This window comes from Cololabis saira, chromosome 6 (assembly GCF_033807715.1).
Source record: "Cololabis saira isolate AMF1-May2022 chromosome 6, fColSai1.1, whole genome shotgun sequence".
In the NCBI taxonomy this organism is placed as follows: domain Eukaryota; kingdom Metazoa; phylum Chordata; class Actinopteri; order Beloniformes; family Belonidae; genus Cololabis; species Cololabis saira.
In genome coordinates this window covers 32,326,515-32,352,400 of record NC_084592.1, presented here as the reverse complement: position 1 = coordinate 32,352,400, position 25,886 = coordinate 32,326,515, and the positions used below count along the sequence as shown (strand labels likewise).

At 41.4% G+C, this 25,886-nt stretch overlaps 1 protein-coding gene across 2 annotated transcripts in view; it reads left to right on the top strand.

Annotated features, from left to right (window-relative positions):
- LOC133446132 (ras-related protein M-Ras) overlaps nt 1–20,604 on the top strand; it is a 45,538-nt gene extending 24,934 nt beyond the window's left edge. Inside the window, exons 2-6 of one of the 2 annotated variants that reach the window (XM_061723965.1) lie at nt 10,178–10,437; nt 11,922–12,075; nt 13,449–13,548; nt 15,592–15,671; nt 17,638–20,604. In XM_061723965.1, coding sequence (XP_061579949.1) covers nt 10,245–10,437; nt 11,922–12,075; nt 13,449–13,548; nt 15,592–15,671; nt 17,638–17,737 — 627 coding nt within the window. In that variant the 5' untranslated portion in view covers nt 10,178–10,244 and the 3' untranslated portion in view covers nt 17,738–20,604. The remainder of the gene's footprint in view (nt 1–10,177; nt 10,438–11,921; nt 12,076–13,448; nt 13,549–15,591; nt 15,672–17,637) is intronic. The other variant, XM_061723964.1, reaches the window with a different exon arrangement.
- Nucleotides 20,605–25,886: the final 5,282 nt, after the last annotated feature.

Here is a 25,886-nt window from a genome sequence, read left to right as displayed (position 1 = left end):
TAACATCGTTCTAATTACATAATCGCGATTACGATTTAAAATCGATTAATCGAACAGCCCTATTTGGAAAGTACCTCACTGTTCTTGTGGGGATGATGTCCACACAATTCAATTCAATTCAATTTTATTTATATAGCGTCTAATACAACAGAGTTGTCTCTAGACGCTTTACAGAGACCCATACCCAGAACATGACCCCCGAGCAGTTATTACATAAACAATGGCAGGTAAAAACTCCCCTAGTGGGAGAAAAACCTTAAGCCAAACAGTGGCAAGGAAAAACTCCCCTTTAGGAGGGAAGAAACCTTGAGCAGGACCAGGCTCATCAGGGGGGACCCTCCTGCCGAGGGCCAGACTGGTGGGTCAGGGACGGCAACAGCACAGCAGGCAGGTGGAAGCAGCAACGGGATGACCGGGGGTGGGGACCGCAGGCCAGCACACAGCTCCCGAAGCTCCGGCCCAATCAGCAAGTCCCAGGTTGGGGTGCAGGGTCAGGAAAAGACTTGTGCTCCGTAATGCAAGCTACAAGCCACCCACGGCCACCTGCAGGACAAAAGAGAGAAAAGGGAGGAGAAGGGGGGGCCAGCAACGGGATGACCAGGGGTGGGGACTGCAGGCCAGCACGCAGCTCCCGAAGCTCCGGCCCAATCATCAAGTCCCAGGTTGGGGTGCAGGGTCGGGGAAAGGTTGAGAAGGGGCAGGGCCAGGGAGAGGAGTCTTGAGGGACGAACATTCTCCCCCGCCCAAAAGGGGCCGTTACCCTGCCCCCCTCACTCCCACACTGCAGGTTCCGGTGTCCGGCAAAGGATGCTGCAACATGGACAAAAGAGAGAAAAGGGAGGAGAAGGGGGGGCCAGCACAAGAAACCACAGGAGCAACTCTGACACACTAAAGTTTACACTACCTAGAGATTTACCAACACCAGCTAGAGGTTTACTAAACACTAACTATAGGCTTTACTAAACAGAAATGTTTTAAGTTTAGTTTTAAAGGTGGAGGTGGTGTCAGCCCCCTTAACCCAGATTGGAAGTTGGTTCCATAGTAGTGGCGCCTGATAGCAGAACGCCCGCCCTCCAAATCTACATTTAGATACTCTAGGAACTACGAGTAAACCTGCACTCTGAGAACGGAGAGCTCTGACAGGAACATAAGGCACTATCAGGTCTTGCAAATAATGCGGAGCTAAGCCGTTTTGGGCTTTATACGCAAGTAATAAAATTTTAAATTGGATTCTGAATTTTACGGGTAACCAATGGAGCGACGCTAACACTGGAGAGACGTGGTCTCTCCTGCTAATTCCTGTCAGTACTCGTGCTGCTGCATTTTGGATCAGCTGGAGCCTATTCAGCAAATTACTTGGACATCCTGCTAACAACACATTACAGTAATCTAGTCTAGAAGATACAAACGCATGAACTAGTTTTTCTGCATCACTCTGTGAGAGGATTTTCCTAATCTTTGCAATATTACGGAGATGGAAAAAGGCTATTTTACAAACCTGATTGACATATGGTTTAAACGACAAATCCTGATCGAAAATAACACCAAGATTTCTCACAGTTGCACTGGAAGCCATCGCAACACCATCTAATCCCTTCCTAAGATGCTCTGGACCAAGAATAATAACCTCTGTTTTATCTGAATTTAGAAGCAGGAAATTTCTGGACATCCAGTCCTTGATGTCCCTAAGACATGCCTGAAGTTTAACTAACGGTTCTGTTTCATCCGGCTTCATAGACAAATAGAGCTGCGTATCATCAGCATAACAATGAAATTGTATGCCGTGATTCTGGATTATACTTCCCAACGGCTGCATGTATAAACTGAACAAGATTGGCCCTAGCACTGAACCCTGCGGAACACCATAACAGACCCTTGACTGTTCTGAAGAAACCTCATGTACATGAACAAACTGGAACCTGTCAGATAGGTATGATTTAAACCAACATAGAGCTGTCCCTTTAATCCCAACAACATGCTCTAACCTGTGCAGTAAAATGCCATGATCTATAGTGTCAAAAGCAGCACTGAGGTCCAGTAGAACCAGTATGGACACTAATCCCTTATCTGAGGCCATAAGGAGGTCATTCGTGACTCGAACAAGTGCTGTCTCTGTGCTATGATGCATTCTGAACCCTGACTGAAAGACTTCAAACAGATCATTTCTATACAAATAGTCACATAACTGGCTTGAAACTGCCTTTTCCAGAATTTTAGACACAAATGGAAGGTTGGAAATTGGTCTATAATTAGCTAAGGTGTCTGGGTCAAGAGAAGGTTTTTTAAGTAAAGGTTTAATTACTGCGACTTTGAAAACCTGTGGTACATATCCTAAACAGAAGTTGTCAGTCACACAATCAGTCATGGTGTTGATATCATCGCTGTGTAGTTTACAGATTGCATCCCAGTCTGTAGCCTCAAAACATCCCCGCAGAGTTTCTTCAGCAAACTGTGACCACCTCGTCACAGTTCTTTTGATCACAGGTTACCTCTCTGTGATGGGTTTGTAGGTGGAGGCAAGAGACGGATTATGATCCGTCTTGTTGAGAGCAGGTCGTGCAGACTAACTGTATGGAACTGACGTTTGCATAAAACAAATCCAATGTTTTGTTTTCTCTGGTGGAACCCTTGACAAATTGTCAAAATGTTGGCAATGTGGCACACAGAGAGACATGGTTGAAATCACCAGTGAGAGCTACAGAAGTGCTGAGTTGTTGTGTCTGTAGCTTAGCAACAGCAGAGCTGATGACATCACACGCAGCATCTGTACTAGAGTACTAGAGAGAGAGAGAGTGGCGACAACGGAAGTTCAAAAAGCTGGCCGATCACGTGGTCCATGTAGCGCTCCCAAAGTTCCCGGAAGTGCTGGCGGGCAATTCAAAAACTTGAGGAAAACCACGACAATCAGTAAAGAATGTCAATAAATGTTTCGCTTTGGAATATTTTTATGCTTATGTTAATTGATTTGAACTCTGTTAAGTTTACTAAACCTGTACATTCTTTGACAACAACAATACAATCGTAATATATCTGTTGATTTTAAACTTAAAGGGGACCTATTATGAAAAACACGTTTTTTCTTGTTTTAACATATATAAAGTGGTCTCCCCTCACCCTGCCAGCACAGGGGAGACAAAATACCATGAAATTCTGCAGGGTCTCTGACCCCCGCCGGACGGAGTCCCCCAGTGTCACGTGACCTTTTTTTGAGCCATTCTGAATCTGCGCCTATGGTGACGTCACCATAGGCGCCCATTTCCATAGGTTCAGCCTCCGCTGCTGAAACCACGCCCACAACCAGCTCTCTCCGCTGCTGGAGCGGCGCTTCCTTCAGCCAGTCGGACGCGGCGCCGCGGCCGAGCGGATCCGGGTTAAATCATCCAGGTTCCCGGGTGATTTGGGAGCTGGGTCCTTGGGGGTCTGTCCCAGGTCGGACCAACTTCACCTTCCGAGATTTTCAGGCAAATCTGTCGGTTTGATCTCCAGTAACGGGCGATGCGCAGCGGATGCGCCCCGGAGCGATCTGTGCGCCGGCCGTGGGGTTGCGGCGCCCGTCGCGCAGCATCCGCCGGGCAGACCCGGCTGAAATTCCGCTGGTCGGTCCCCGGGAGTCCCTGCTATCAGTCCAGGCGGGTTCCTGCGGTCCTGGCCGGTCGGAACCGGTCAGATTCCCCCGTTAAAGCCGCGGTGATGCGCGCTGCTCCCGGGCGCCCGGCGTGGCTCTGGGGCCAGCGTTCAGCATCCGCCGGGTAGATCCGGCTTAAATAGTGCATAAATGTTATTTATATACAACTCATATTTTATTTTTTTAACAATAAAGTTGCCATTTGTGAAAATTCAGTGTTGTGATAATTTACAGGCTCGGGCTGCTCTGGCGGAGCAAGGTTTATTCTCCTCCCCTGCTACACGTTATTCAGGGAGCCAATCAGCACAGAGCCTCATTATCATACCCCCCCCTTCCCTAAAAATGAGGCGCAGAAAAAGAGGTTAGAAGCGGTAAAACTAGTGACAGGGCCCACAGGCTGGATTTATGATTTATGTAGAAAAAACAAGCTTTAGATTGTTTTTAAGACATTCAAGGCCTGTTTAAAATATACATTAAATGCCATAATAGGTCACCTTTAAGACGTGAGTGAGGTAGAGTGACAGATGACAGTGATTTTCCTACTACACAATAAGCCTGACTCACAACATATATAATCAATGTGTTCTAATAAGAAATCAGTGGAAAATAAATTAAATTCTATCTAGTTCTATCACTGTTTAACTGTTACCTATTCTTCCTTATAAATGTAAGATATACTGTATGCTTGTGTTAATTGCTTTGACCTGTTGTCTCTTTGCTAAACCATGTAAATTCTGTACATTTACACGTGTGATACTTCCTTTTTTTGAAGTTTCAGACTTGAGTGAGGCAGGATAACAGGTGATTAACAATAAATCTGGATTCCCAACAGCATAATTGTCAAATTAAAAATGAATTTGAATTAATTGCAAATAAACTGAATTCTACCATTTGCTACCTATTGTTACCTATACCTTTATAATTATATATGCTTATGTTAACTTCTAAATCTGTTACCTTTACTAAACCAATATTTTCTCTCTTTTTTTTTTTAACTTTCAGAGTTAGGCAGACTAACAGGTGACCCACAATGATTTGTCAATTGACTACACACAATAAGTTTGGACTTGCAACAGCATAATAACTGTATTCTAATATTTGAATTCATTGCAAATAAATTGAGTTCTATCACTATTTACCTGTTCTTGCTTATCAAACTTACTCTACTGATGGATGCATAGTAAATCACAGTCCTTTTTTCCCAACGCACTGAAGACTGTCTCATTTCTGCTATGTTGTCCTTGATACTGTGTGTGTGTGTGTGTGTGTGTGTGTGTGTGTGTGTGTGTGTGTGTGTGTGTGTGTGTGTGTGTGTGTGTGTGTGTGTGTGTGTGTGTGTGTGTGTGTGTGTGTGTGTGTGTGTGTGTGTGTGTGTATGTATGTATATACATACATACATACATACATACATACGTACGTGAGGTAATCACATTCAAACAATGCATTTGCACTTTTGCACCCTTTTAAATACCAGACCAGTAGGAAATTTTAGCCTTTTTTTTTATTAAAAAAATAGAAAAAAGAACAGGAAAACAATGAACAAACCAAGGGGAGTTAGGTTGCAAACTGGAGGGAAAAAATGAGAGGAAACAAACAAAAGATGTTAATGGTAGCAAGACCTAAACAAAGTTGAATATCAGGCTGGAACAGAACAGCTGAAGCTGCTTCAGGACAGGGCTGGACCAGGGCAGAGAGTGATGCTCTGCTGTCTCTCTGCTTCTGTCTGGACTCTGCCCTCCTCCTGCAACCCAGGAGAGGAAATACAAGTATCAGAACTACAACAGTACACAGTAGACTCACACACCTAGTAGCTTTTACGTGATTTGGTTGTTTGCCCAGTTATAATAGTATAATGATCTCTTGAAAAAAAAAAAAAAAAGAAATCAAGTTGTCCAATACACACCACAGTAATGACATGAATTACATTAAACAGAACCACAGTCAAGTCAGTGCAATGCAGTGTTGAGAGACATTAGGAGACCATCCTCATAAGCTTTACCTGTCATTCCGCAGCCTAAATGATATTTAAAAAAATAAATAAATAAATAAATTGATGTATAACTGCAATCGCACTCCCTACACATTAACCTTGCTACTAGTATAAATGGACAGGGTTGTTATAGCCTGTTCAGAGAGCAGAATCTACAGTTATCAGTCTGTTGCACGGGTTGTTATGGTTATCTAGTGTGCTAGCCTAAACCTTTTACCTGTTAATATTCCCTAAATCCTCTAATCTATACGGAGAAAATACGCCAACATAATTCATTACTCGTGTCAATTTAATTCCGATGCCCCACTGATACCAAAATGTAATTCTTTAAACGTTTTACCTCGAACAAGTGTTGCTCCTACCAGCTCCTCCATTGAAATACATTGAGCAGCAGTTAGCTTGCGCTAACTTCCGGGAACTTCCGAGGGGCTCCATGCTCCGCCATTGCTGTGAAAAAACTGAACCATTGCAGTGAACGGAGTTGTCGCCACTCTCTCTCTCTCTAGTACTCTAATCTGTACCAGCTGATGGTGGGATGTAAACTGCCACTGCAATGACACTGGTGAACTCTTATTAAAAAAGGATGAAAACTCACAAGCAACAGTTCAGTATCTGGGCTGCAGAAACAATGTTTCACAGTAGCATATCCTGGATTGCCCTACCTGTTGTTCACGAGCACTGCAGTTCCACCGCCCTTGCTTTTCCCAATTCACTTCAAGTCTTTGTCTGCCCGTATCATCTGAAAGATGGGCAGAGATGCTGAAGGGGATATGCTCCTGCAGAGGCACGTCTTGGTGAAACACATGATACTGCATTGCAGATTTGTCCTTGTCAGCGCTTCAAGCTCATCCATCTTATTTGCGAGAGACCAGACGTTACACCGATGATCACATTTGGATGCACTGGTTTAAACTTGGTTTTCCTCTGCTTAGCTTCTGCTCCACATCCACGACGACGACTCTTCAACTTGTTGGGGATTTGGGATTGTAGTCTTATATAATATGGCTTCTTGATATCTGGATCACCTGCTTCTGGTCGTAAACAATTCATCTGTTGACGCGGTTACTCATGGAAGGTGGTTTAAAAACAAAAGGAAATGTAATAACGATAAGTGCCCATTCGCATGTCCACTTGTAGACTAAATTGTGTTGCAATTTCAGTGTTATTATAGACTTTAGTGACATTCCTGAGTGCATTCTGGTCTGATTCAGGACTGCCAGTCCAAAGATGTATTTACATGAAAGAGGAAATGAACCATAAAAAAATGTTGCCGTTGGTAGTGACTCAACATCAGTTGTAAATCAGCTTTATTTCACCTTTTACATTTATTTATCTCTTCTGTTCTTCTCTTTTTTGTGACACTTTTTTGTGGTTATTAAAGCTTTTATGGTAAAATTGATGAGATAACAGAAATGAATGTTCCTGTAGACCTTTCTGATCAGCCCTAACTTGTTTGGAAAACGTCTTGTAGTGTTCCAAGAGCTTTATTTTTATTTTGAACAAGCCATAATTACAAGCTACAGTAATCCATCTCTCTTTGATCCATCATATGTCACTGTTTGCTGTCTGTTATATTGGAATAGTAAGAAGATGTAATAACATTAGCCTAGTTTCTGATTCTAGACAAGATTTGCATTTAACCAGTTTGTGCCTGTATCTTGGTAAGACAGCTTGCACCAGGGCCAGTATCCCTGGTGATAGCGAGTGAAAAATACTGTTTCATTTCCTGTAACTGCCTCAAACATTTTTGTAGTTTTCCAGGGGAATGCTTTACATTTAAAATAGTTTGCCAGGCCTTAGAAAGTCAGCTTTAATAAGACTGAGAAGGATCAGAATTCATCAGAAAATTCTTCCTTGAAGCCTGCATTGCCCAAGCTGCCGTTTTATTGTTCTGCTGCTGACTTGCTGATACAAGGTTGTTTAGGGTCTGATGGGAGCTAGGTAAAAGTAGGAGTGTGTGTGTGTGTGTGTGTGTGTGTGTGTGTGTGTGTGTGTGTGTGTGTGTGTGTGTGTGTGTGTGTGTGTGTGTGTGTGTGTGTGTGTGTGTGTGTGTGTGTGTGTGTGTGTGTGTGTGTGTGTGTGTGTGTGTGTGTGTGTGTGTGTGTGTGTGTGTGTGTGTGTGTGTGTGTGTGTGTGTGTGTGTGTGTGTGTGTGTGTGTGTGTGTGTGTGTGTGTGGAACCAACGAGTCTTCCTTTTAATATGCAATAATAAAGCCAAATATGAAAAAGCACATCATATTTAAAGCAGCACTATGTAACTTTTCCACCTTAATATAATATTTCCAGAGTCATTGTGATGGTACATCAACTTCCAACAGGTTTAATGACACCTCTGTCATGGTCTGAGGGGTCTGTATCGCCTTCACTGGCACTATGTAACTTTGAGGTGCATGGTAGGAACCTTGCCACACTAAAAAACTACACATTTTTACGGCTTTGACTCCTTTATGGCATACGTCACTTCCCCCTTGTTTTGGGAGAAATCTTAATTAGGTTCTAGGAGTGGTCGGCTGCACCAAAATGAATCACACACACACACACCTCTTCTTTGCTATGAAATATGAATACATTTATTAGCAAGAAGCAAGCAGTACATAGAAGACATCCACAAAACTACCCGTTTGCTAGGATAAGTGTCGAATTACCCCCCACAACTCGGCAGTACACACAATATCACTTGTTTGCTAGGATTACGCTACAAGCTATCCCCCGCAAAACAGCAGCAATCATCACAGTTGCAATCATCACACAAGTACAAGGGTTTTTAAGGCCTTCTTACCTCGACACGAAACTGGAGAGCCCTGCAGTCCGATTTTGAATAAGCCAAGGAAAAAACCCTGCGCCGGGCGTTTTGCAAGAACCCACGGCCGACTCTGGCTATACTTCCGGTTTCCCTGTCTTTTATACCTCTCCCTCAGCACCTTGCGGAGGGGGGGGGGAAGACCTATTCGCCCCCCCGTCCGCAAGCTCTCAAAACAAGTTTCGGCTCCCACGGGACCCAAAATCCCGTGCGAACCAGGCCCTTTCTCACAGAAAAACAGGCATTTGCTATAATAAACAGCAGGTGCGCGGCTGACTAAAACTAAAGCTGTGTTTTGGGAACCCAGGGCATCTTCAGGGCACAAAACTTATTTTTTCTCACTTCACCCCTCCTTCCCGATTCGTAGTCGAGACGAAAGCTGGGCGGGACGTGGAGCGCAGAGCTTAGCAGAAGCTGGTATCATGGCCGAAGCAGCGAAAAAAAACGAAGAAAATAAAAGTTTTATCGGAGGAGGTGAAAAAAGAAAGCGGGAGAGTAACAAGCTAAATGCCCGGACAAGAATAAACATTGGCCCGGCGTTCACTTCGCTGGCGTGGTTTTGGTAATTCTAAATTACTGACAATATCAACAACAGACACAGAATAATAATGATCATAAAATTGTTTAATTCGCAATGAGGAAACTTTATAAAATAATAATACAATAGAGGAAAGAATGCAATGCAAAGAAAATGTATAGAACATTTCTAGTATTTTTCCTGAGAACTGTAAAATTGTGCAGGGCTGATCTGCAAAATATAAGGAATGGGCATTCAGTTATTCACAGGTTATAAAGTATTTTTTTATTTTGTCAGTAAGTATGTTGGACTAGCGTATGAGTTTGTAGGGCGCATTATCTCGCTGAAAAAGCACAGGGGGGCGGGGGTGACTTCACTAATAAAACCAAGTTGAACTTAGTGATTTTCAACATTGTCATATTATATTGTTTAGCCAAAAATAGATACATTACCTCTTCGCTATCCATCCTGCAAACGACTGCTGAAAACAGAAAAGTGGTTTTGAAAGTCTGTCCCGTTCATTCACTATCAAAACAAATGCACGCGACGGGAGATCAGGATCTTTCCGCCAGTACGCGCTGGTGCTCATGGGAAATGTAGTGTTCTTTCTGGTAAAGCACTACCGCTTTTGTCCAAAGGAGCCGCCAAACTCAACAAAAGCTGAAAGTTACATTGTGCTGCTTTAACTAAAATATGAATCTATTCTCTGTATTTGCCAGAAAATATAACGGTATTACTAAGACTAGTTGCAGTGGGGAGAAAATAACCCTGAACGAGTGAATAATTAATCATTTCTGATTATGTTCTTGCCAGAGCCTGATGATAGCCTACAGGACATACATGCTGATAAGTTGCATTTTTGAGTTGGTTCAAAAAGAATGATATGACAACTATATTTGCATTTGTTCCATTATCAGCAATAGAATAACATATAATAGAAGACATATGATGTGTTAAACATTCAAACTTTTCCTTACATAGTTGTCATTCATTCTGGTTTTGCTCAGAGTGCATCTTTGGATTTGCTTTAGTCACCCCCCCCTCCATCTTTCTGCTCTGATCTGCAATTCTAGGCTATGATCTGTTGTCTCCATGGTGATGAGCTAGCAGCTGCAAAAAAAGCCTTAACCCTTCTCTTGTACTCCCTCCCTTCTTTGTCAATCCTCTTTTCCCTCTTTCTCTCTTCCTTTTGTGTGTCTCTCTCCCGTCCTTCTTTCCTCCCCCTCTTTCTGTCCTCTGTTTTAGGCCAGGTGTGTACAGCAGCCACTTAATAGCCTACTTCCCACCTTTTGCCACCACTGTCAAGGTAACCATGGCGACCAGTGCTGTGCCAAGTGACAACCTACCAACATACAAGCTGGTAGTGGTGGGGGATGGTGGTGTTGGGAAAAGTGCTCTAACAATCCAGTTTTTCCAGAAGATTTTCGTACCAGACTACGATCCCACAATCGAGGACTCTTATCTAAAACATACAGAAATAGATGGACAGTGGGCGATATTGGATGGTGAGTTGGAATGACTGTCTTTATTTTTGTCAAAATTAGACGTGTCCATCACTATCGAGTTCACGCTGAGATAATCCTGCAAATGTTTCAATGTACATGCACATATAGACATGCTGAGTTCTGCTTATCTGCAGAATGTATGTGTTTTCACAGGAATGTGCACAGCTAAAACAAAAACGATTGTATATGTATGCTGAGGCTTAAAGTACATTAGAATGGGTTGTAGTTTTTTATTTTAGTTGTGGAAGTGAATGTCATTAATTAGCTCTACACTTTTAATGCATAGACCTGGATTGTGAAATTGATATTGTAAAAGTAGCTCACACAAACATCTTACTAGCAGTATAGTCATATTGAGAATAAGTCTAGTTATTTGAATTATTACTTGTCGTGTAAACATACCGTATTTAGCGGACCATTAGGGGCACCGCATTATAAGGTGCTATATCAATGAACGGATCTATTTTCATACATAAAGTGCACCGGGTTATAAGGCGCATGATAAAAGATTTATAAAGCGAAACAAAACGGTCAGGTAAATCGAACTTTATTCAACTCATTCACAATAACTAATACAGAAAAATACTGTCACATTTTAAATCATTCATCTTCCACGAATCCACAAATAAAAAGTGGCGGAGGTAAGAGTCGTACTACGTCCTGTTCTCTGATTGGTTCATCACCTGAAGTTAGTGTGAGGTTGGAACACCACTGTATTCCAACATTTGATTATAACTGAATTATGATATAGATTTGAAAATTTGGTTTACTCTAAAAACTAACGTTGGCTTGACGTCTAACTATAGTAAGGTAACATTGACTAGATGTTGGATGATGGTTGCTTGCCAGCAGTAATTCGTTAGTTATCTAACGTTGTCTGACGTTGCAATCCGTATCCCACCAAGGGCCGACTTTAATGTGTCAGCTGAATGGTCCGACAATCAATCAAGCTGAGCGGCTTCGTTGCTAACAAAGTCACACTAAAATATTTTGAAAGATTTTGAGTGCAGTGTACCACATAAAACTGGTTCAAGTAAGCTCAACAAAATTCATACATAAGGCTCCCCGGATTATAGGGCGCACTGCAGATTTTTTAATTAAGGATTTTAAGTGCGCCTTATTGTGCGGAAAATATAGTAGTTGAAACCAGGCTTCATCAGTGTCAAATTATGAAAGAGGGGTTAATGGAGCATGAGACATTACATTCAAACATGGACTGGCCCCCCAGAGTCCAGAGCTTAATCTCACTAAGAGTGGGATGTGATTTTCCAATTCTTAATATAATCAATTCAAGATATTGGTGAACAATTAATACAGAAATAGGTTTTCTGAATGGGTTTTTTTCACTCCCCATAAACTGATCTGACAAAATAACTGTGGGACTTTTTGGCCAGACAGTGTACAAAGCAGGTGAAGTTCAATAAGATCTGAAAACGGGAGTATATTGTATGCAGTGATGCATTTGTACCCTTACCTCTTCCCAGTGCTGGACACGGCGGGGCAAGAGGAGTTCAGTGCAATGAGGGAGCAGTATATGAGGACAGGAGACGGATTCCTCATCGTCTTCTCTGTCACAGACAAGGCAAGCTTTGAACATGTGGACCGATTTCATCAACTCATACTGCGGGTCAAAGACAGGTAGGATTCAACAGCTTTGCCTCACGATGCAGAGAAGGCAGCAAAAAGATTTTTTGAGGAATGATTTGGACTTGGTTTGCATGGGCTTAGTATGTAACAAAGACCACAAAGGATGCATCAAAGTAGGAGATTTGCCATCATGAGCTGGAACATGTGTAAGTTGACAGTGTGGCGTGACGTGGTGTCACTGGGCCTACCCACCCATCTGTCAGCTGTTATGTTACTTCAAGCTTTGTCACACTAGGAGAAGCCCTTGAAGGTGGTGTTCTTCAATAAGCTCCTCATTCTCCTTAACCCTCAGAGTTGAATCTCATACAGGCATGTCATTGTGATCATTTTTGGGTGGTTGTCAGCTTATTGTAATGCTGCTAAAGTGAAATGAACTCAGCTGAGGACAGAATACTTTGTATGTGACAAAATCTTAATACTGTAATATTATCATAAATCAATACTGTCTGAGTTAGTTTGGTCTTATTCAAGAGAGCTAGGTTATGTACTGTTGGAGCATTTTATTAGGCAAGATATGTTTTACCAGAGAGAGAGGCTGAACAGCTGGTCACTGTTACTGAGTGGAAAGAACCTAAAATGTCTAATGCATCAACCATGGTGCCACAAATTGGTGTGATAAATTTAGCAAGTCAAAGCTGACAAAAGAGGAACCAACTCTGTCAGATGTAACAAATGTACATTTTGGTATAGCCAAAAACCTGTTTACAGCTCTTCTTGTAATGTCTTTGCAACTTTAAATTTGTCTGCACACTTTTCAGACTAGTAATGCTAACTAAACTTAGAATAATATATCTCTGGGACTGTGATTGCTCCAGCGTGTGTATATGATGTGTGGTTCATCTGGGATTGCCAGAGCTTCTGTCAGATTGGTTTAAGCTTTTCTGAGCCAGCAATGTGGTTCAGTTAACACCAAGATCTTGATAATTTTATTCTGGATAAAAGTGATGTAAGATCTCATCCATCTCTTTACCTTATGTTAAACAGTACACACTTTGCACATCATCAGGGTTGTTTCCAAAAATACTATTGGTTTTGTTTGGAGACGTTGCGGGAGAAGAGAAGCATCTGCTCACTGACAGTAACAGACGACAGGCAATAATAGTAGTAAAGGGAGTCTGAAATGAAACCAAAAATAGAAGATTGGACTGAGCAAGTTGCTTGTTTGTGTTGATGTGGTGTTGCTCAAACTGTAAACAATTTTTCCACAAGATTGACGTGTTTGGGAAATGTGACACCTCAAATGCTATTTCTGTAGCACAGAAATCTTTCTCCTTTTTTAGTGTAATTGCGTTCAAGCGGGAGGTTAGAAAAGTAATTGAATATATGCAGTATCTCAAAATGAATGCATTTCCTCTGACTCTCAGGGAGGCCTTCCCCATGGTGCTGGTGGCAAACAAAGTAGACTTGGTCCATCTGAGAAAAGTCACATCAGAGCAGGGCCAGGAGATGGCTGCCAAACATAATGTAAGTAGCAATCAACACACACTGATGGGTGTGCGCAGTACTATTTATTTTTGTGTATGTGCTTGTCTGCGTGCTGCATATGCGCTGTCAGAGATGTCAGACCAGGTGGAACTGATCATGGGACCACACTTTCACTTTTTGTGGAAGTTGGCTGTAGATTTACTGATGCCGAAATGGAGCAGATGTGTGATTTGTTTTTACCAAGTGAGCAACAGCTTATCACGGAGACACTAAAAACCCGAGTACTTGAGTAAAAAAAAAAAATTTAAAAGGCAATGCAATTACTCTTAGGCCCCGTTTACACGGGGCAAAAACGGAGGCGTTTTCATGCGTTTTGGCCGTTCGTTTACACGGAAACGGAGGTCAAAGCCCCCGAAAACGATCATTTCTGAAAACTCCGGCCAAAGTGGAGATTTTCAAAAACTCCGTTTTCACGTTTGCGTCTAAACAGATAAAACGGAGGAAAACGGAGATTTACGTCACATTATGCGACAGAAACGTCACCAGCAGCGTCATGAGTGCAACCTGTGTTTACAATTTGTTTGGCCACCGTCAATATTTTCTTTTATTTTACCTGTTTTTAAATTCTCTCAGACTCTCTGTCTTGGAAGTAAAGCCTGAATTATGGTCCCGCGTTAAATCGACGCAGAGCTTACGGCGTAGGGTACACGTGTCATTTGTTTGTTTTTTCCAGGATTCTGATTGGCTGGCATGATGTTACCAGCGTTTTCATGCGAGTCCGTGTAAACGAGGATATTTTTGAAAACGGAGAGGGGAAAATATCCGTTTTTGTAAATACCCGGCTACGTGTAAACGTGGCCTTAATAAACTTTTATAGACTTACAGTTTTCCTACGAGACAAAAGTGGGCAAATTGAATGTGTAGTAGTCCAATATAAATTATAAATATGCTACACTGCCGAAACTCATTTATAAAAATACCTCTTAGTATGGGTGACATCAGTGAAATTGAAGTTTTGTGTCTTTAGTACTTTAGAATGTCCTTTTTAAAAATTAGAGGTATCTTTTAATATAAAACTTTAAATATGGAAACAGTTTTTAACAATATATCTCGACTGAGGTACTGAAGTGACAAGATATAATGGCCAGCAAATACAGCCTTTTGTTCAGACTTGGAAACAAATCTGCAGATCATCTGCAGGTATTTTGTGCAGATCCAAGAACAATCTATGAAGACTGTCGGCCCCTTTATCGGCAGCAAAACATCCAGCAAGAATACCAGTAACATTGTTCTGAGAGAAACTGTATCTTTTATAGTCCTGCTTCTCTTTGTGATTGGACATTTTTGAGAATATTACCTAGAAATGGTTCCAGTTGTTGCCAAGAAAGTGTCTACAATTAAATAAACTATACAATCTTGAATTATTGTTATCCACTGTGAAACATGTTGGATAAAGAAGTATACATGGAATTTAGGTTCTAAATGTGTTTTTAGTAAAAGCAATGCCCTGAGATGAGGAATAGTATGGGAAAGCCATGTCCACAACTCCAGGTGTTTGCATCAACAACTAAAGTTCAATGCACTATTAGTACTATTAAAAAGTTTGAAACTTGGTTCAAATTCTAATGCTGATATTTACCTGGCATTCTAGTTTTCTTAAATTTTGTCTAACGTATATTTTTGGTGGTGAATACATTTCTCATTGGTGATCAGTCAAGTATTGTAGCGGTCCCGTCTCCTGTTAAGTGACCTTGTTCCGTCAGTTTTCTTTCTGTAGTGAGTTTGCTCATTGAATTATTTCATTTTTCTTTTCTTTTAAATGTCATTCATGCCGTGTTGGTCAGATCTCAACTACTTCACACTCTTCCTGGTATCAGCTGTTGACTAATCTCTCTCCTTTCTTTGACTGCTAGGTTGCTTTAATTCCAGTTGCAGGTGACCAGTGTGGAACTTGATGTCCACTATTGATTTGCTACAGTTGGAGTTTTTGTTGTTGTTGTTTTGTTTTCTAAGGGTTGAAGAGAGTTGAAACATAATGCATTTTGCTCATTCAGTTTGGGATATGTATTCATGTTTCCTCAGATAACTTATATTGAAACCAGTGCCAAGGATCCCCCGATGAACGTGGATAAAGCCTTTCATGAACTTGTCCGAGTTATAAGGTAACTTTGAGTTCACTTGCACTTTACATTTATGCAATATTTCTTACAAAGATGTCAAGATTGTTACTTAAAGAAAATGAGAAAAGTCCGTGGTTGATGGAATGAGACAATTACTTCCAAATGAAAATACAGTCTGATGTGATGTACATTTCTTTTCCCACACACTTTGATTGTGGGTGACCCTTATTTTTTTGTCCTCCTTTAAAGATGTTGGAGGCATTGAGGGAGTGTAGTTCTGGCAATGTGAGGCCAGTCAGCTTACTTTTAGGAAGGAAAAAACAGTGGAAGAGGAATGAAAATCCTCTTCTATGAGGACTTTACAAGTCAAGACATTTCCTGTCTTGACTTGTAATTTCAGAAGAATTTGGTTTAGGGACATAGCTTCTGTTTGGTTATATCCTCTGTTAAGTTTCGTTGTGAGGACCCCTTGACAAAATGTGGCGTATTCATGGGAAAATATATTTTCTGATGTCTGAGTGGCCTTTTTTAAATGATGCTGTGTCACACCACAGTCATGCACACATACTCATATCCACACACGTCAGGTGCACACTTATACCGTGCACTTCTCCATATGTTACACATAACCGTACGTACACATACACAAAACATGATATTCCTGTTTTCAAGTAGATTTGTAGCTTATGCAAAGGTCTTATCATTAGATTGTGAGCTGACCCCAGGGACCCCCCCTTGATGAAGCAGGCTATGATGATCTATATAATCATTGTGTAATTATTAAATAAACAGAGATTCTGGCAGTTGCTGCACCTGCGTGTGAAACGCACTCTGTCTGGGACTGAATACATTTTTATTGGTACTTTTAATATAACGGTCCCCACATATAGAGTAGCAGTGGACTGGTATTTTAGGGTACATGAGGGATAGAAAGGTCTGTGTACAACCAAATATCTGATCTTTTCACAGCAGTCTTCTTTGACCTCATAGGAAAACTTCATGAGGTCATGGAAAGATGGTGGAATAAATGTATAAGGCCTCAGGCAAAGACCACAATTACCCTGTTGTAATGTGGGTCTGCAGGAGTCAAACTCCCGCTGTTCCAAAGATTTTCTCCAAAAAATGGCTATTTGGTACTTCAGTTCATGTGTTCTCATCACATTGCATCACAGAGTATTGTAGTTACAATTTAAAAAAAATTGAATTAAGATAAGAAAAAGCTTTCAAGTCAACTTGACCCTCTTGTTAAGGTCGGGCAAACACAGGCGGAGGTTTCTTTGACAGACCAGCTGATCTGAGAACTGCTGCATGAATCAACACTGCACTCTTGTGGTCGGAAGTAGAACTGGTTGCTCCCTTTCAAAAATATACTTTTTTAAATTCTCTAGGAATTAGATATTGTATTGATTTGCTAAGGTGAAATGGCAAGTTATTATTATCATTATTATGATGATTATTATTCTTTTTTTATTACTATTATCAAACAAATACATGTATTCAGTCCTTGCAAAGACTAACATCAGTTTTTCTAAGAGCCACCTGCAAGTATAAAAACATGGGGATACAACCTGTCTAGGATGCATCAGTTAAGAATTAAACATCTAAGATAGCTGTGCAAAAGTAGCCTTTTCTTTTTTAAATGTAGACTTGTAAATGATATTTTCAGCTGCTGCTGGCTATGATGTAGAAGAGGCGCTACTGAAATCAGCCATCGATTCATGCGTTTTCTGGATTCCTTTCATCCTGTTTCGGGTTGTAGGGGCTGCTTGAGACTTTCCCAGCTGTCACTGTGGGGAAAAAGGGCAGGCCCAGTCCATCATGCAGCCACTCAGGAACACATTTAGAAAAGATTGAGAATGCTTTCATTTTGTTTATGTATTGTCCAAGAAAATATCATTAATTTAGTTGTTTTTTTTGTCTGTAGCTTTGCCTGATAATTTGGTAATTCCGTCTATGTTACTTATTCAATAAAACTGGCTACTTGTGTTTTTCATTCCCCTACCTGCAGACAACAAGTCCCAGAGCGAAACCAGAAGAAGAAAAAGAAGATGAAGTGGAGAGCAGAACGTTCCACGGGTTCTCACAGGTTCCACTGCGCCATATTGTGACCTCCCTCGCCTTGTTTATTATTCATAACATTCACATACAAACCAACACGCACATCAACACAACATTTGGATGTCAGGGAACTCCTCAGCAGTGTTAAACTACTGGAGCACAAACAGGAGGGGAGGTGGTCACCGAACAGTTGGATGGATACAGAGGAACAAAGCGAGGCTGAAAGGAATCTCAAACTTTGGACTGGTGTCTCTCAGACGTCAACGCCTCGGAGCGCTGTGCCCCCCCCTCTTGAAGGATTTTTGATCCCTCTCCTTTTATGTATCCAATCCCTGAACTACTTGGTCATCAGAATGGATGTGATTTTTGAACTGAGTGTTAAATGCGTGGCACAAGATGACAAACCTTTTTCGGGAAAAGCCAGAGATGAGAAAACTTTTGTCTTATTAAAAAAAGTGAAGGAAAAGGGAATAAAGTGCTACCTAATATCCCGCAGACAACAGCACCCTGCTGTTCTTCAGGTTTCTCTTGTCACATGGCAACCGTTTGTGGAAGAAAAGCCCCTTTGATCCCCAGATATTTGTCTCTGAGTGGATGACTTGCAAGTAGAGTAGGTGAATACGAGTGGTGGTTCTGGTGGTGTCTGTGGATGTTGTGATGTTGATGAGTGGACTGCATGTACCGTGAGTATAGCATAGCATTTACTATGTGGTCACTCTGGTTTTGTTATCCAGTATCGGTTGGCAGAGAGTTGTTTCAAGTGAAAGAAATGTGATGCAGTCATGTCAGCTGTTAAGTGTTTTTAAGATTGTGATTATCCTGAATTTGAGTAACGGTGTTTGTACTAACACTGATTTGTTCAAGACCGTGTTTACAAACACTTAAGGATTACTTTCCCATATGTACACAAACGGTATGCAAGAAACGATGTTTTTCATTGTAACTGAAGGTTGTTTGGTTGCCTCTTGGGTCGTTGTCAGTGGCGTTACGAGCGGAATCCATGAACAGTACTGTATGAATGCAAGTCCTCATATGTATTTCCTTCTTTAACATACTAACTTCTTGTCTTTTTTTATATATATATATCTCAAAGTGTACAAAACAATACAAATATATCTCATAAGTGGCCATGTAGACAAACTCACTGCAGATTTACCAAGAATCTTGTAGAAATGGTTAATTAAACAGAAAAGATGAGGGATAATAATAGCTTCATGCTCCATAAATGAAATGGGCTCAGAAGCTGATTTACACTGGCCACTGACCAAAATAATGTGATGTCACTTTATTTCAATCCAGGGGCTTTTCTGACGTCACCCGTGAATTCAGGACTGATAAGATTATCCTCAGTAAGACGTGGGCGCAACAATACTGGAGCCCTGGGAACATGTCAGTGCTACAAAATGTGCATGACCGTAGCAGCGTGACGCTCCTCGGGCTTGAAGCCATGTTCATCCACAAAAACTACAGACCGTGTTAGATGTAGAGAAACCTCCCACTGAACAGAGCTTTCAGTGCGTCTGTGTTCATCGTGATGACGTGGATGGGGAATGTACAATTTAATAACCTATGAAATGGCTTGTACTGTTATCGGACTAAAGTTTTTGGAGGACAACTTTCCTGTCTGGATTCATACAGACTCTTGAAGGAATACATTTTTGCACTTTTAATACAATTTCTGACTTTCCTATTGGCATGTTGCTTTCTTTTCAAATCTGTAAGTGAGCTGAAAGGCACAGTGAAAATGATCTGAATGTAAGAGCCAAGCAAGCCAACAGCTGATTAGAGTTGCAGCCGTGTGTGCCTGCGTACGCCTGTTGCCTTGGCGATGATTGTAGCAAAGCTGAAGTAATTTGGGATTTAATCATTAAAACTGTAATAAAAAAAGAAAATCACCCTGTTTTGACTTTAAAGGTTGCTTATAATAAATGTAATTTACTGAATGGCATACACAATCACCCTTGCCAGGAAGTGGAACCCATGTTAAAGGAGCACAGCGCTAATCCTCGCGTTAAAGGGACCTCGCAGGAGTTTCCAGAGACAGACTCTAAATATTTAAGTACTGATCAATGAGCAATGAAGCAACAGACTGGACGGTGGAGGATTAAAAAAAGAGAGGAAAAAAAGCTGAATGTGTTTAATTCAAATGTTTTTGTATAATTAATGGATTTTTTTTTCTTTTTTAAATCAACTGCATAATTTATTACTGTCTGTTACCTCAGTGTGTCCCAGACCTGGACAAAAAAGAAGAAGAAACCCAATCTTTTGAATGAATTTATTCTTGCATTTGAATATCCGTGTTGTATGTTGTGGACCAAGATGAAGGAAGGAGTTTGGTCCTGGGCTGAATATGGATCCCTGCTTTACTAGAGCTCGTCTAGATTTCAGGCTCACAGGGGTCGTCATATCACTTTACAGACGGGAGTGGGGTCAGTCTTGTACCAGCTGGTCCATCTGCTTGATTTAAACGTCTGGAGACCAAAATGATGATAGTGAAAATGGTCTGACCCTGGAATATGTGAGCAAAACTGAGCTCTTTGGTTTAGCAAGAATCTTTCTCTTTTCATTTTTTATTTTTGATAGTTTAAAGTAATGTAAATGAGTTGTGTACATCTTGAAACTTTGTCAGTATGTGAAAGGCCATGTAAACTTTGAATTATGGGGGGGGGGGGTACATGTCGTATTCTGTTGTCTGTCAGAATGAGGAGCTAGACGAGGCACAAATGAACTGTGGCCTTTTAATCTAGCCTCAGGGGTCAATAACAATTCAATAAAGAAATAAGAGTATTGTGACTTTACATGTTTTGCTGCTTTGTCATGGTAGTCTGGTGTTTAAGTGAACGTGCATCACTGTGTTCTAAATCGATGTGCTTGTTTAGCAAAGGCTCCCGCTCATTAATCTTCAGACTTAGCAGGGTTCATTGAGTTCGATTCTGTGAATGCTGAAAGCTCCAATTTACCTCACTGCTTTCAGGTCTTCAGGGAAGTGAGGCAGCCCGCCACACTCGGCAGCTCCTGCATTCCTCCAATTGAAATTTACATTCACGCTCTCGTCAGAGGCGAGTCGGAACGGAGGTGCACAGTCAGATTCAGATTCAGACAACTTTATTAATCCCTTTGGGAGGTTCCCTCGGGGAAATTGACATCTCCATCTCACTCACACAGCACTGTCATTTACAAATCAAACACCCCAAAAACCAAACACCCATATAAAGATGAAAAATAAAGATAAAAATACAAATAAGAATTAAAGCTGCAAGCAGCGCTGAACGGGCCCTCGCACTCATGGCCACCGTCCCCCATAAGCATATCAGAAATGACACCACCCACGAATTTCTATGTCAAACCATTCAAAAGTTAAGGCAGAACTATGAAATATCGACCTATCCGAAGAAGGGGCGGGGCTAATTTGCACCAATTATGGCCAAGGACTCAAAACCATGTCCGATGACACCACCCACGAGTCTTTTTGTCAAACCATTCAAAAGTTATAACAGAAAATAGGGACAACCAATCAGAAGAAGGGGCGGGGCTAATTCAGGCCAATGAAGGTCAAGGACTCAATACAGAGTCCGATGACCCCACCCACATGTCTATCACATCCCGTTCAAAAGTTATGGCAGAGAAAGGTTTTCTAGGGGGCGCTGTTGAGCCATTAGGCCACGCCCATTAATGCAAACCATGAAATATCAAATTTATCACCAGGCCTGGCTTGCGTGCAAATTTGGTGATTTTTGGGGCACCTTTAGGGGGGCAAAAAGGCCCACCTTTCGTCAGAAGAATAATAAAGAATAAAAAAAAAAAAAAATCCTACAGATACAATAGGGCCTTCGCACTGTAAGTGCTCGGGCCCTAATAAAAACAAAAAATAGAAATATAAAAATAAGAATAAAAAAAAAGTGCAGTGCCATAAATAGAATTATATGGATAGAAATAAATAAGTGTTGTGTAATATTGCACAAAGTTATTGCACTGATAAAGAGCGTCCCTCTCTGTCTCCTGCTCTCCCATCTCAGTGTGGATGAGGGGATGCAGCATGGGCACAGCAGCTGGGCCTCCTTCAGCTCCAGGCCGGTCCAAAGGCGTTCATGTCGAAGCATGCAAGGATCCCTTGTTCGGCTCATCTGGGGCTCAGAACGTTTGCGGGTCACTCGTTGCAGCGCTGCAGACTGTGGTTGCCATTTCCAGGCAACCAGACGCTTCTTCAGGCACGATAATGGAGAAGGCCGGCCCATAGCTAGTAGCTCTTCATGCTAAAATAGGAGCTGTGGCCTTCTTCATAGCTCACAACTGGGACAGTGAACAGGGCTGAGGGAGAAGAGATCTTGGGAGCTATTCCTTATCACGAAGGTCCGTAAATGCAAAGCCTGCTGGGTCTTTGAGTCATTTTGGAGGTTCCTTTGTTTCAAACCATGCGGTCAATGTTAAGAAATTGAGGCTGGGCTCAGAGTTAGGCCTCAGAGCTATAGGCTTCAGAATTGAAATTAAGTTCAACACAGGGCTGTGCACCAACAATATTATGAAATGATTCAAGGCGTCCTGGGATTTTACTGTGTACAGATCTATGAGGCTGATGATCTGTAGTGTGTCAGATAGCATCTGTTTCAGGAAACAGAAGATAAAAGCACTATTCCGACTGTCATCAGCCGCAAGTCCAAACTCCCAGCGCTGTGATGGTGTGGCTCAGTTCACTTGTCAAACCTCATTTCCACTTTTAAGATGGCAACATTAATACAGAAAAGTAAAGCAATTAATATTGGGGAACCCTGGTGCCCGAGGGCCGCTCTCCTGCATGTTTTAGATGTTTCCAAGATCCAAAGTGCAAAATGAAAACTAAAACACCTTCTTTATCAAGTTTCATGAGGACATTAACAGAGTGGCTAAAGCTTAACTGTCCAACAAACGAAATCCCACAACTGAAATTGTATGGAAAATATAGGATATGTGTTGGGTTCAAACTGCAAATAAAAGTGAGTGTGAAAATGTCTCCTTTTTATTCCATTTTCATTTTCCATAATGTTCCGACTGTTTCTGATTTGCGGTTGCAATTTTAAACAAATCCACCACAGACATGCTGCAGATCCTTCAGAGGACCAAAACACAATTTTGAATGTCTGAACATGCAGTTTCCTTTTAAAAGAAATTAAAAAGCAGTCAATTGGTCTTTTTAGAAGATTTTTTAAGAACATACACACAGCTCATTTAAATGGAAATAAGCTGTGTGGAAATACAGAAAGGTCTGAGGAAACAACACATTTTTGACGGCGTACGCGACGAAAAAAGAAAAGAAAAGGAGACGAGTGGTTGTGTGCAGCATCTTGTAATTTCAAAAATCAAGTTGTCATCCTCTGCTCAAATGTTCTGAGATGGATGTTGTATATACAAACTTTGGACCAGAAATGCGGCTGGCAAGAGGACATTTTCAAATGAGAAGTCGGGTTTAATGTGTCGTACTATGACAGATTAAACCGGAATGCCTTTACGGCTTCAAGGCAAATCTAAGAGTTGCTATGGGTGCTAATCTGCTTATGGTTCACAAAAAATGACAAAAAGAGAGAGAGGGAAAAAATAATGACATAGTTAAGACTGAGGAAGCAGATTTGTAGACGTGTATTGACGCAGCAGGTAAGACAGGAAAAAAAAGGATCAAATGTTGGCATAAGAGGAAAAGTCGGGGTGCTGCCAGATACAGAATGAACAAGGTTTGAATCGCAGACTGCTGAGTATTGATCACTTCAGCTAATGATCAGGACAAGAGTTTGGACTGGCTGCTGTTACAGGAAGGATGGTGGTGGCTTCAAACATTTCAGTCAGACGCTGAATGTGTTTCATATTCTGTCACACTTTCCTTCTCCTTGGAGATGAAAGGGCAGAAGGGCAGACACTGAAAATGACAAAAGAGAAGCCAAAAAAGTGTAAAGATTCAAGTGGACCTGTGTCTCTTCAAGTGGCGTCACTAGACATAAGGCTGCTCTGACACTTAGGCTGCCAGCACTCAAATTACTTTATCATCTTGAAAGCAATCCACACAAAACCGGCGCTCTACAAAAAAGGATAACGGATCAAAATGTACAACTTCAAATCAGTTGAAGTTGCATGGAGTAAACAAATCCAATGCAGTATAATTCAGTTCAATTATAATCCAGCTATATTCCAATAACAAATTCAAGCAATCAATCCGATTCACAAGCATGTAAAAGCCAGTTATCATTGCACAAGTCTGGGTCCAACCATTACCCATTTAATGAGGTGGGATTCATAGAAACCAGAAAATAATGAAATAATATTGACTCAGTTACATAACCATGTCTCTCTATTTTTCAATGAAACTTCTATTTATTTTGCTACATCACTTCCTTATATCTGTATCTTTATATTAGTGTGATTTGTTTATTTTAAATATGAGTTCACTACTGATTGTTTTGTGTAGCCTAAGGTTTCTATGGTGACCGTGACCACTCAAAAAAAAAAAAAACTAAATTTGACTTGAGAGCTGAGAACCTGTGACGTGGATGTCCACCTAAATCCCTGCCAAACAGAGACAAAAGGCCATCCTACAAAGCTGCATCCAAACAAATCATCCATCTCTTGAATTCTTAATTCACCAAGTAAGCATTCAAACATTTTGCTGAGGATTCATTTAGAGGTAAATATTTGTTCAAATAGCAAACTGCTTGACAATTCCCTGTGGACCATCACACAGATTTCCAGTAACTTTTTCCTCCCTCAGCTATTACCACAGTCTTCACTCTCTGTAGTCTGTGAAACCACAGAGTCAGACCTGCAGCACTATCACACTGTGTGAAACCTTTCTCCTTCCACATATTCCCACACACTCAAACCTGGGAGGTGAATGAAACTGCTAAGCCATTGTGGCCGCTTCCTGAGTGTTAACTTGAATCATTCTGCGGGTCCATCGATATCCCAGTTGAAAACTGGGGTCAAAGCACAAAAAATGAAAGACTTTGTGTGCCGACCTTCTTGTGAAGTTACAATTAATCCATATAGTTTAGAGCAGCAGTTGGACTTAACAGTGGTGGCTGGCCAATAGAGGGGGCTAGGGCACCGCCCACCACTCCGCACAAGAATAAAAACCCAAAACCTTGAAATATATTTATATAATTTTTTTTCATATGAGAAAGATAACTAGTACATAGTGTGTAAAGCTTTTTATGCTCATCTATGTTGTTTATAGTTACTGATTGGTCATGTGTTTCCTCCCCTGGGTGCAAGAATCTTTGCTCATAGACTTGTTCTAAGCTGTACATGCACAGTTGCCTCTCTTCAATACAAGAGATAGGAGCTTGTCAGGGCGCTGCCCTGCTGCACCCAAAGCATTTGAATGCAGCTGGGCTTACATGCCACCATATTGTGTCATTATATCAGATAAATCTAGTATTTATTTGTCATTAAGCAACTCGAAGTGTGCTACTTGGGATAAAATACACTGCCTGTCCAAAACAAAAGTCTAACACGAATATTTTGCTGGACGCCATTGCTTTGATTTTGGTACGCATTGATTGTGGCATCAACCGATAAGCTTCTGCTAAACACTTCTGAATAAATGATTAACAATAGCAACATTGCAGTAACATGCAGTGTTTCTATTTTTGTACATACATTTTTTCCTTCTATCGTTGAGAGAAGCACATTTCTTAATGACTCTGGTTAAAGTCAGGGCTGTTTTTGACCAGTTTCTTCTCCACAGAGAGCGTGGCCAATGCATTAACATGATGCTGTGACATTGTGTTCCTGTCTGAGGGAGGACTTGATTCCCTTCTGTGTCCTAAGATGGTTTCACAAACCTACCAAAAATAAATCAATTTAATAAAATAAGAATTGGGAGTGGCGACTTCAGTGCCCCAACCCTGGGTGGGGTTGGTGAAAGGGCCTTTCTGTGTGGAGTTTGCATGTTCTCCCTGTGTTCCCTTGGGTAGCTAATGGGAGCTACCCTCACAAAAACATGCAACAGTCCTGGGCTATACATGCCCCCTCTGGCCAACCGGGGCGCCAGATGGGGTGGGGAGGATCTGGCCGAATAACGTGATCCTTCCACGCCCTACGCCCGGCCGGAGAATCCCCAACCTGTCTGGTGAAAAGAATCGGCTGCTCACTCCTCAGGTTAAGGAGGAGACCTGAGCTCAGTGCAGGGCCCTCCCGGGATTGGTAGAGGGAGCAATGCTAAGGGAGCAGGACTGA